The sequence below is a fragment of the Heterodontus francisci genome, chromosome 19 (assembly GCF_036365525.1).
Source record: "Heterodontus francisci isolate sHetFra1 chromosome 19, sHetFra1.hap1, whole genome shotgun sequence".
In the NCBI taxonomy this organism is placed as follows: domain Eukaryota; kingdom Metazoa; phylum Chordata; class Chondrichthyes; order Heterodontiformes; family Heterodontidae; genus Heterodontus; species Heterodontus francisci.
The window spans coordinates 10,673,544-10,686,456 of record NC_090389.1 but is presented as its reverse complement, the minus strand read 5'-3'; the positions used below and the strand labels follow the sequence as shown (position 1 = coordinate 10,686,456).

Here is a 12,913-nt window from a genome sequence, read left to right as displayed (position 1 = left end):
TTTTGTTCTTCTTCCCCCCCCTCCCCCCTTTCACTTGCTCAAAGCCTATTACATTTCAAACCTTTGCCATTTCTGATGAAAGGTCACAGACCTGAAATGCTAACTCTGTTTCTCTCCCCACAGATACTGCCAGACCTGCTGAGTATTTCCAGCACTTCGTTTTTACTTCAGATTTCCAGCATCCGCAGTATTTTGCTCATATTTGATAGAGTGGATACAGAATGTTTCAACTTGTGGGGAAGAGCATAACTAGGGGAAGTGCATAATTAAAGGTAATCAATGTAAGATAGTCACCACGAAATCCAATCGGGAACTGAAAATAAACTTCTTTACCCAAAGAGCGTTAAGAACGTGGAACTCGCTACCACAGGGAGTAGTAGAAGTGAGTAGTATAGATGCATTTAAGGGGAAGCTAGACAAGCACAAGAGGGAAAAGGGGACAGGGGGCTATGATGATCGATTTAGATGTGGAAAGATGGAAGGAGGTTCAAGTGCAGCATACACTCTGGTATGGGCTGGTTAGGCTGAATGGCCTGTTTATGCCCTATAATTGATGTAATCACAGCTCTCAGCATCTCTCAAACGTGTGTGAATTAGTCACAGTCAAACGCAACTCTCAGCAATTCCTATGAGACAGTGTGTCAATTAGTCACAGTTCGACATGCACTCAGTAATTTTCATGAAATAGTGTGAGAGTTAATCAGTCAGATACAGCTCTCTGTAATCCCTTTGAAATTGAGAGTTAGTCACAGGGATTACGAGTGCTGTGTCTGACAATGAAAATTTGTCAATTAGCCACAGACGGACACAGCTCTCCTTAATCCCTATGAAACTGTGTGTGCGTTAGTCAGTCAGACACAGCTCTCCATAATCCCTGCGACGTAGTGCAATAATAAATCTCCCAGCTCCCAGCAATCCCTTAAGAATGTTTGCGAAAGTTACTCTTTCCTGAAAAAAAAAACATAATTTTCACCTTCCCCCACTCTTCGTAAAGCAAATCCCTTTCAATAGGACGGTTTGTCCATATAAATGTTCACAATTTTCTCTATTTTGCACCTGAAGTGAAAGCAAGCATTGAGGATTTAGTGAATTGGAAGAAATCTTAGATTCAAAGAGGATGAAAAGCCCGATTTGTAGCAGATTTTGTGGGAGGGAGAAGAAATATTTGGCAACTTAAGGAAACCAAGGATAGGCAGTAGACAGCACTAGTGAATAGAGTACAGCCAGTCCACTTCACATTAACTAGTGAGGTGGACATCCTCCAGTTACCTTTGGCTCATTACTGAGTGAATTACTGTTAATGAGTAAACTTCAGTTCATCCAAATTTCTGATGTCCATTTCCTAACTCATACACAGAACCATTCACTCATCCTCCCTATGCTCGCTGACCTACACTGGCTCTCGGTCCAGCAACTTCTCAAATTTAAAATTCTCATTGCTGTGTTCAAATCCCTCCCTATCTCTGTAACCTCCTCCAGCCCTACAACCTTCAAGATCTCTGCTCTCCTCCAATGCCAGCCAATTGTGCACCCCCAATTCTCTTCGCCCCACAATTGGCAGCTGTGCCTTCAGCTGCTTGAGCATTAGTTCTGGAATTCACTCCCTAAACCTCTCCAACTCCTTTAAGGCACTCCTTAAATTGTTTGCCCAAGCTTTTGGTCACCTGCCCCAATATCTCATGTGGCTCAGTGTCAATTTATTTAATCATACAGTCATTACGGCACGAAACTATATAAATGAACCGTGTTGTTGAGTTTACAAATCTCCTACTTATCATAATACTTCACAGCCTTCCCATGCATTGGTGCGAGAGAGAGATGGGCTCACCTCCTGATTGAACCTGCAGTGCAGGGTGCACCAGCCAATCTGCATCAGCCCCTGAGAGGAGATCAAAACTTCATACATCCACTTTCCTGTGACCAAAGAGAACATAAGAATCAGTCAAACAGCAAGGCGAGCTGAACATCACGAACAGCAGTACATGACAGAAAGGATCTGGATCATTTCACACGGTCTCACACACAGCTCAGGCATGTCCACCATGACCTCAAACTGTGCACATAAGGTGACATATCTACAAGTGTTTTTAAAACATGGAATTGTCCAAGATAATGTTGCTGAGAACTGCAAAGGGAAAACTGAGAACAGAATGAAATTAATTATTTTATTGGATGTGACAGAGCTTTTATACTTAACTGCAGGCCAAACAGCTTCTGGATTCAATTACAGGCAGAATGGCAAAACTGATTTGAGACAGTTGTCATTCATTTTTGCTTAGCCAGTTTGTCATCCTGTACTGACTGCTCCCTGATATATTTTTTAAAATTAATTCTTAAGACGTGAGCATCACAGGCAAGGTCAGCATTTATTGCCCTGAGAAGGGGGTGGTGGGCTTTCTCCTTGAATCACTGGTAGCAATTTGACACAACTGAGGGACTTGTTAGGCCACTTCACAGGGCAAATAAGAGTCAACCACATTAGACTGGGGTCATTTGTATGCCAGACCAGGTAAGGATGTTAAGTGAACCAGTTGGGTTATTACTCAGTATGGCAGTTTCTTGGTCACTTTTACTGATGAGATTTTTATTTCCAGGTTTTGTGTTTTTTTTAATGTTAAACTGAAATCAAACAATCAAAGTGCCTGGATGAGATCTGAAAACAAATTCCTTGGATTGCTCGTTCAGTAACATAACCAATACACTACTATACCTACAGATAGCAGCGTTCATCCCAATACCCTCATCCCCAAGATCAATCTGACACATCCAGAACCCTGCCCCCTCCAATATTATTGAGATATTCCAAACATCAACCCTCCTCAGATCAGACATTCCCAACATCTCAAAAATTAATGCAACACTACCACCCCCTGTCCAAATAAGACACTCCCACAACCAACCCCCCCCACCCAAATCAATAAGACACTCCCACCACCACCTCCTGTACAAATCAGAAACTCCCAATGCCATTTCCCCTTCCAGATTAACCAGACACTCCGAATACCAACCCCCCCTCCCAGATTAGTGAGACACACCAACACCACCTTCCACGTTATAAAAACATTCCCATCACCATTGCCCTCCCATTAAATCAATGAAATATTTCTAGCACCAAGGTTCCCTCTAAGCTGCGCGGCTGTGCAGCAACCCAAAAGCTCCCATGCAGGCCCCTTTGAGTTAACGCACATGCGCAGTCATGCAAAAAATCTTTAAGAGGCCCACACACTTAAACGAGTTGGCAGCGCACAATGACATCAGATTAGAGGGCACGTTGCTCGGCACCAGATTGAGTTACTTCAATTAACACTTCCACAACTAGTGATAGACACCAAGGAGACCACCCCTTCTAGATTAATGAGGCACTCCCAACACTAACCACCCAACTACCCCCTTGGATTAATGAGATATTTCCAAAACCATCCCCCCAAATGAATAAAACAATCCCAGCACCACCAAACCCCATATCACCCCATGTCCACCCCATTAACGAGACACTCACAACTTCATTCCCCAGTAGTTAGGTCCAGATTAATAGGGAAAGACAGACTAAACAATCCTGGTCTTGATCTTGCTTTGAATTAATTGCAATTCCAGATGCTCTGGCCCAGCCTGAACCCTTCACACTCACCTTTGTACACACATGAGGTGGCTCTGATTGAGCTGAAATTACTGTGGCCAACGACCTAAAAGGGAACAAACAGAGTAAGTACAAGCCAGTTTCTACAATTCCAGTCACGCCCTCAACTGCAGGCAGAAAGAAGATTACATCACTCTCAAAACCACCCCTTCAAATTAATGAAACCAGGTGAGGGCAATACTCAGAGAAACCAAGAAAGTAGCAATGAAGGAATGATACACCAGTTAGTCTGGATTCTGAGGGTTTTAACAACATTATTAAAACATAACCTCAAAGACTGCAAAAGAATGGGCAGTGGAAAACTCCAGCAGCTGGATCTGTCAGTAAATGTGACCAAGACTGCCTAATATGGTGAGGCTGAAGGACAAGTCAGAACTCCAATCAGATTATTTAAACCACATGAAGTAAAGGTCATCGATAACAGAGAGGTATAGACCGGGAAGGTCCCACGACTGAGATACTGAGCAGTGACTGCAACCTGTAAAACCTTATTCCAACTAGGAATTCAACTCATGCAGGAAATGAGAGGGCAAAATTGGAAGAGAAAAATCAGAAAACAAAAATGGAAAATAAAATGTAACAAATAGATTCTTCAGAACCTTTCTTCAGGCGACAATACATTAAGCCTGACATAATGAAGGAGCACCAAGTCCCCATCCACCACCAACCTCTTCCGCTTGGCTGAACTTGTTCTCACATTAAACACCTTTTCCTTCAACTCCAAGGTATTGCTGTAGGTAGCCACTGGGGTCCTAGCTATGCCTGCTTTTTTGTGGGATATGTGGAACATTCCTTGTTCCAGTACTGCTCAGGCACCAGCACCTCCTACCCCCCCACCCCGCTTAACTCCTCTTCCGGTACATAGATGACTGTATTGGTGCCGCATCCTGCTCTTGCCCTGAACAGGAAAATTTCATTGACGTTGTTTCCAATTTCCACCATTCTCTCACCTTCACATGGTTCATCACCGACTCTTCCCTTCCCTGACTTCTCTATCTCCATTTCTGGGGATAGGCTACCTACCAACATTTACTATAAGCCCACAGACTACACTTCTTCACACCCCACTTCCTGCAAGGACCTGATTCCATTCTCCCACTTTCTCCATCTCCGTCGCATCTGTTCAGAAGATACAACTTTCCATACTAGTACTTCCAATAGGTCTTCCTTTTTTCCTCAACTGAGGATCCCCCCCGCCACCGTGATTGACAGGACCCTCAACTGTGTCCGATTTATTTCACGCACTTCTGCTCTCACTCCTTATTCTCCCTCTCAAAACCATGACAGGGTTCCCCTTGTCCCTTTCCACCCCACCAGCCTCCGTATTCAACAGATCATACTCCGCCATTTCCACCCCCTCCAGCATGATGCCACCACCAAACACATCTTCCCCTCCCCTTCCAGCATTCCGAAGTGACCGTTCCCTCCAGAACACCCTGGTCTACTCCTCAGCCACCCCCAACACCTCCTGCCTTTGCTATAGCACATTTCCATGCAAGCGCAGGGAATACAACATCTGCCGTTTTACCTTCTCACCGTCCAGGGCCCTAAACACTCCTTCCAAGTGAAAGAGCAATATGCTTGTACTTTTCAGTTTAGTATATTGTATTCACTGTTCACAATGTGGTCTCCTCTATACTGGGGAGACTAAATGCAAACTGGGTGACCACTCTGACCTTTCTGTCCTTGGCCTGCTACAGTGTTCCAATGAAGCTCAATGCAAGGTCAAGGAACAGCACCTTATCTTTGGGCTGGGCACTTTACAGCCTTCTGGACTCAACATCGAGTTCAATAATTTTAGATCATAACCTCTGCCCCCATTTTTTTTTCTTTAGCACTTTTTTGCTCGTTCTTTTTATTCCCTCCCAAACCCTTGTTCCTTTCTTAATCCCTTTACCTTGTGTTCAGACAACTGCTATCCTGTCATTTACATCTCATCCAGACACACCTTTTGTTTCTTCACTTGTCCCATTACTACCCGCTTTGACCCATGAAATCTTTTATCATTTAATCTCTCCACCCTATCACAGACCTTCCTTTTTGTTCTTCCACCCCCCCCCCCCACCCCCCACTTTCATTTGCTCAAAACCTATTATATTTCTAACTTTTGCCATTTCTGACAAAAGGTCACAACACAGACCTGAAACGTTAACTTTGTTTTTCTCTCCACAGATGCTGCCTGACCTGAGAAGTATTTCCAGCAATTTTCTGTTTTTGATTCAGATTTCCAGCATCTGCAGTTTTTTGCTTTTGTGGAATGAGCAGCCTTGTTCTAAAGCACTTACCCCAAGTAAATCATCATCCACAAGCAGCAACCCCTCAAAGCCACTTGTGTGATCCAGGACCACCGTGGCTGGACCAAGACGCCCATCCATATTTTGATCTGAAATATAGTCAACAATTAAATCGTAAGACCACAACTGTCCAGGGCTACAGCAGATTGACATCAAATATTACTGAAAAATCACATACAGATTAACAGTTACAGGGTGGAATCTAATCGAGAGGTTCAGGTAGTTTACATATAGTAAAAACCCTGAACAATGGCACAGAAAATATGCAAAATTATGTTTTAAAAAGGCTATATTAACTTTGAAAAAGATGGTAGTAACTCATTCTTGAGTTCGACAAATATCTTGTATTGCCTGATATGACGTTATATTCCTGATTACGATCAAAACAGCTCTTCAATCCAATTACGGCAGGACAAGACAATTGATTTGAAAGTAATCAAATCAAAGGGTTCCGGTGGCTGAGTGGTTTAGAAGCATCTCCTCAATCATGATCCTGTGTCAGTCACTGGTTATAACATTCTGTGCACTTTGTCTCATGTAGCCTATATTTTAGTTGCATGTGCATACACCTGCTGGACACAATGCATGCGAATTTTAAGTCATCAAATGCAAACAAAGATGAAACTTGAGCATCATTTTGACACCTGCGACTGGAGAAGCAGACAGGCACATTGGTCATTAAGGGGGCTTAGGCACTTCTATGCTGTGATTTTGGGAAACCAACATCTATGATCTGGTGAGCTGGCTTTCGAAGTTCACACTACTAAATTCATCTCTCTTACCCCAGCAGCAACACTGCAGATAAACTCAAGGAATTGAGTCAGAGACATCAATCTCATTGAACTAAACCAATGCAAATATAAAGCAGATTTTGCATGACAACTCTCTCCCCTTCGGAAGGTATTGACTCCTACTACAGTACAGCCCCCTGCACCTTGTCTAATGGGCCAGTCACTACTTATCAGGAAATAAGAAGCCTTACTATGGCACCTTCCCATGCAATCGCAGGAGGTGTAATACCTGCACTTTTACCTCCTCTCACCTCCCTATCCAAGGCTCCAAACATTCCTTTCAGGTGAAGCAGCAATTTAACTGTACTTCATTCAATTTAATATACTGTATTCACTGCTCACAATCCGGTCTCCTCTACACTGGGGAGACGAAATGCAGATTGGGTGACCGCTTTGCGGAACACCTCCGCTCAGTCCGAAAACGTGACCCCAAGCTTCCTGTCGCTTGCCATTTCAACACATCCCCCCTGCTCTCATGCCCACATTTCTGTCCTGGGCATGCTGCAGTGTTCCAGTGAACATCAACGCAAGCTCGAGGAACAGCACCTCATTTATTGATTAGGCATGCTACAGCCTACCGGAGTGAACACTGAGTTCAATAATTTCAGAGCATGACTGGCCCCCCCTTTCTTTATTTTTAGTTTCACTTTTTATTTCATTTTAGTTTGCTTCATCATTCAAATTTTTTTAACCACGTGCCTGCCCAGTTTTTTCTCATGTTTGTGCTTTTGTCTAGGACTTTCATTATTCAGTCATTTAACACCCTCTCTGAACTAACGCTTTGTCTTTCACCACACTATTAACACACTCTTTGCCTTTGCCCATGACCTCCTAGTCAGTTATTCTCTGTGACCCTCTGTCCTATCAACACCCTCCCTTTTGTTCTCTTTTGCCCCACCCCCACTTTATTTGCTTAAAACCTGTTACATTTCTAACCTTTGCCAGTTCTAATGAAAGGTCACTAACCTGAAATGTTATCTTTGCTTCTCTCTCCACAGATGCTGCCAGATCTGCTGAGTATTTTCCAGCACTTTTTGTTTTTATTTAATAAGAAGCTTGTTTACTTATAATGTATTAACTTCATTCCTCCCCATAGCGCACACACACAGGGGACTGTATTTCAAACAAAGGTCCCCAAGCTTTTCATCCTGAATATGCACCCTCAACAGGGTGGAATTTTGTATCCAATCACAACTAGTAATTCCAATATGTTGGCGATTTGCCGGCAGACAGGACTATTGTATTGTCATCCTGATATAACGACGGAGTGCAATATAATGTCTGACTGCTGGCATGTATTGAATCCGCCTGGTTGTTCATTCAGATATTACATTATTGAGATTCTATGAGTCAATGACAATCCATGAAGAAACTACTTTTAACTTCAGTGAGGAAAGTACTCTTAAAACCATAACATTTCAGCAGTTACAACATTTGACAATTACAACAACCTCCATTTATATAGTGCCCTTAATATAGAAAACATCCCAAGGTGCCTCACAGCAGTGCAATGAAAACATAGGCATCAAGCCATAGGAGATGGTGGAGTTTAAGGAGGCTCTTAAAGGAGAAAAGGAAGATGGAGGGTAAGAGTGGCTTAGGGAGGGAATTCCAGAGCATGGGTCTAGGAGACAAGTGATGGCCAGTGGTGAGGCAAAGAGAGTGAGGGATGCACAACAGGGCAGAATCAGAAGAGGGGAGAGCTTAGGACTCAGGATGAGGGGTGCTTTTATGGCTGGAGGAAGTTACAGAGTTAGGGAAGGGTGAGGCCACGGACAGTGTTTAACAAAAGGATGAGAAATTTAAACTAGAGGTGTTGCTCCATCAGGAGCCAATGTATACCAGCAAGCACAGGAATGATGGGTGAATGGGACTTGATGTTAGTTAGGATACTGGCAGCAGTTTACAAAGGCTGGAGGATGGGAAGCCAAAAAGAGAGAACATTGTAACAGTTGCATCTAGAGATAACAAGAGCCTGGATGGGTTTCAACATTTCAGGGTTTCACTGGCTGAGCAGCGGAAGATGTGGGTGATGTTAGAGAGGTAGAAGCATACAGTTTTTGTAATGAGGATATGGGGTCAGATGTTCAGCTCGAGGTCACACAGAACGCTAATACCTGCGAACAGTTGGTTGAGCCTGAGACAGTGGCTGGAGAAGGAGATGGAATCACTGGAAAGAGAACAGAGTTTGTGGCAGGGGCTGAAATCGATGGTTTTGGTCATCTTAATGAGAAGTTGAAGGACACTAAAGCTCATCCAAGACTGAATGGGAGCCAAACAGTCTGACAATACAGAGGATGTTCAGGATGCTCAGTTTCATACTGCACAATGCAGCTTGCATATTTCAAACTTTTCGCAAAAGAAGCTGGAGAACAATGGACTCCCAAATATCCCAGTTTGCATGTATTATTAATTAGCACTTCATTGCATGGTATTTGTTTCTGTAACTTTGCTTCTGTGATTTTTTTTTAAATTATTCAGTCTCGGGATTTGGGTGTTGTTGGCAAGACCAGCATTTATTGCCCATTCTTATTTGCCCTCGAGAAGGTGCTGTTGGGCCTTAATCCTACCCGCCAAGACTTTTTCATGTCCCCTTCTAGCTCTCCTAAGTCCATTCTTCAGTTCCTTCCTAGCTACCTTGTAACCCTCTAGAGCCCTGTCTGATCCTTGCTTCCTCAACCTTAAGTAAGCTTCCTTCTTCCTCTTGACTAGCTGTTCCACATCTCTTGTCATCCAAGGTTCCTTCACCCTACCATCCCTTCCTTGCCTCATCGGGACAAACCTATCCAGCACTCCTGACTTGTACCTTGTAGGAGTTGAGCCACTCGCTGCTGAATACCCAGCCTCTGACTTGTTCTTGTAGCTAGTATGTGGGTGGTCCAGTTGAATTTCTGGTCAATGTTGACCTCCCCACCCCAGAATGTTGATGGTGGGGAACTCAAAATGGCAGCGGTACTGAATATCAAGGAGAGGTGGTTCGACACTCACTTGTTGGAAATGGTCATTGCCTGATATTTGTCTGACACTAAAGTTACTTTCTACTTATCAGCCCAAGCCTAGATGTTGTCCAGGTCTTGCTGCACATGGGCATGGGCTACTTCATTATTTGAGGAATTGCAAATGGAGCTAAACACTGTGCATTCATTTGTGATTTCCCCACTTCTGACCTTATGTTGGAGGGAAGATTGTTGGGTCTCGGGTGCTGCCACAAGGAGCTCCTGAGGCAGATGATTGGCCTCCAACAACCACAACCAGCTTCTTTTGTGCTGGCTGTGATTCTAGGCAATGAAGAGTGCTCCCCTGGCTGAAATGAGGTCTGGAGCCAAGAGGTCCAGGCAGAAACCAAACTGAGCAATGAACAGTTTATTGGTGAATAAGTGGCACTTGATACCACTGTTGAAAGCTTGGACAGTAATTAGTCAAGTCAGATTTCTTCTACTTTTTGTGGAAGGACATGCCTGGGCAATTTTCCACTGTTGGGTAAATGCCACTGTGAAGCTGTCCTGGAACCTTGTCTAGAGATGTGGCTATTTCTGCAGCACATGCCTTCAGCATTACATCTGGGATGTTTTCGGGGTACATAACCTGGTTGTATTCAGTGCATTCTTGATTTCATGTTCTTGAATTCTCCAACTATAAATAAATGTGGCCTGTATAGTGACGTTGCGTTCTCATTTTCATTTACTTCTGTATTGGCAGGAGACATTGTGAGAACCCAGCGTGAAATCCAGTAAGCAATCTACCATAATCTGGAATACTTGTTAAGAACTGGGCAATTCTCAGCACATCAGGAAGTAAAAGAAACAGGTTTCAGCTGGTTGGGGCATGGTCTATTTATGAAGCTGTTATCAAGCCATTTGCACAAAAGGGACGGAATCCTGTCAAGCCAAGCCAAACAATATCCTTTTGCTAAAAAGAAACGACACCCTGCCCACACAAAAAGCACAGCTCTGATTATTGTTCTACATGGATTAAGTATCTTTTATATATCAGTTATCAACTGAGTTATTGCCCAAAACCCTCATGTGCCCTTTCCAGGAAGAGGCAGTGAAAAGTGATCAGTAATGGGAACCATGGCTGATTTTCATTTCCCTATCCAGAGTAATGCAATGACAAACTGCAGCACACCCACCAGACCACCCTAACTGAATTCAGCTCTCAAGAGACAGAGTCAAACTTCTCACCCTATGCAGCTCAGTTAACAATTGAGTCACTGACAGAACTCATCATGAGTTTTATTTGATCGTTTCAGATAATCAACAATTGGAATTTATGCAGCACCTTAACTTCGTAAAACATTCCAAGATGCTTCACAGGAACATTATCAAAGTTTGGCACCGAACTACATATGAGATATTAGCACAGGTGGCCAAAAGCATGGTCAAAGAGGTAGATTTTAGGGAGGGGGTTTTAAAGGAGGAGTGGAAGGTGGAGAGCCTGAGAGGTATAGAGAAGGAATTTCAGAGTTTAGGATCTAGGCAGCGGAAGGTCACCAATGGCGGAGCAAAGCAAGTCTGGGATGCGCAAGAGGCCAGAATTACAGGTGCACAGTGATCTTGGATGGTTGTAGGAGGTTACAGAAATAGGGAAGGGCGACACCATTTGAACACTAGAATGAGAATCTTAAAATCAAGGAATTAGTGGGCCGGGTGCCAAAGTAGGTCAGCAAGCACAAGGGTGATGGGCGAGCAGGACTTTGAGAGACTTGGGATATGAGCAGCAGAGTTTTTGTTGAGCTGAAGTTTCTGTAGGTTGGAAGATGGGAAGCTGGCCAGAACAACATTGGAATAGATGAGTCTAGAGGGAACAAAGGCATGGATGAGGGTTTCATCAGCAGTTGGACTGAGGCAGGGGCGGAGATGAGCGATGTTACTGAGGTGGAAGTAGGTGGCCCTTGGTGAGGGAATGGATATGGGATCGAAGCTCAGCTCAGGGTAAATATGAGACCAAGATTGCAACAGTCTGGTTCAGCCTCCAACAGTTGCCAGGGAGAGCAATGGAGTCACTGGCTAGAAAGCAGAGTTTGTGGAAATAATCACAGAATTGTTACAGCGCAGGAGGGGGCTATTTGGCCCATCGTGTTGACACCAGCTCTCCGAATGAGCAATTCACCTAATACCATTCCCCCGTCTTCTCCCCATAATGCTGTACGTTCTTCCTTTTCAGATAACAGTCTCGTTCCCTTTTGAATGCCTCAATTGAACCTGCCTCCACCACACTCTCAGATAGTACATTCCAGACCCTAACCACTCACTGCGTGAAGATGTTTTTCCTCATGTCACTTTTATTCTTTTGCCAATCACTTAAATCTGTGTCCTCGTTCTCGGTCCTTTCACGAGTGGGAAGTTTATCCCTGTCCACTCTGTCCAGACCTTATGATTTTGTATACCTCTATCAAATCTCCTCTCAGCCTTCTCTTCTCCAAGGAAAACAGTCCCAACTTCTCCAATCTATCCTCATAACTGAAGTTCCCTGGAATCATTCTCGTGAAACATTTCTGAACTCTCTCCAATGCCTTCACATCTTTCCTAAAGTGCGGCGCCGAGAGCTGGACGCCATACTCCAGCTAAGGCCGAACTGGTGTCTTATACAAGTTCAACATAACCTCCTTGCTCTTGTACTCGATACCCTTATTAATAAAGCCTAGGATACTGTATGTTTTATTAATTGCTCTCTCAACCTGTCCTGCCACCTTCAATGACTTATACACATATACTCCCAGGTCCCTCTGCTCATGCACCCCCTTTAGAATTGTACCCTTTTCTGTTATATTGTCTCTCCATGTACTTCTTACCAAAATGAATCACTTCATATTTCTCTGCATTGAACTTCATCTGCCACTTGTCTGCCCATTCCACCAACTTGTCTATATCCTTTTGACGTTCTACACTATCCTCCTCACAATTCACAGTTGTTCTAAGTTTCGTATCATTCGCAAATTTTGAACTTGTGCCCTGTATACCAAGGTCCAGGTCATTAATATATATCAGGAAAAGCAAGGGATCCAAATCTGACCCCAGGGCAACTTCACTACAAACCTTCCTCCAGCCCGAAGAACATCCATTAACCACTACTCTGTGTTTCCTGTCACTTAGCCAATTTCATATCCATGTTGCTACTGTCCCTTTTATTCCATGACCTATAATTTTGCTCATAAGTCTGTTGCACAGCACTGTATCAAATGCCTTTTG

At 43.7% G+C, this 12,913-nt stretch overlaps 1 protein-coding gene across 4 annotated transcripts in view; it reads right to left on the bottom strand.

Moving 5' to 3' along the window:
• LOC137379949 (E3 ubiquitin-protein ligase RNF123) overlaps positions 1-12,913 on the bottom strand; it is a 536,536-nt gene that overhangs the window by 503,942 nt on the left and 19,681 nt on the right. For all 4 annotated transcript variants that reach the window (XM_068051365.1, XM_068051363.1, XM_068051364.1 and 1 more), the window contains 3 exons: positions 5,923-6,020; positions 3,629-3,683; positions 1,829-1,914 (listed from right to left, as the gene is read on the bottom strand). In XM_068051365.1, the coding sequence (XP_067907466.1) occupies positions 1,829-1,914; positions 3,629-3,683; positions 5,923-6,020 (239 nt within the window). The remainder of the gene's footprint in view (positions 1-1,828; positions 1,915-3,628; positions 3,684-5,922; positions 6,021-12,913) is intronic.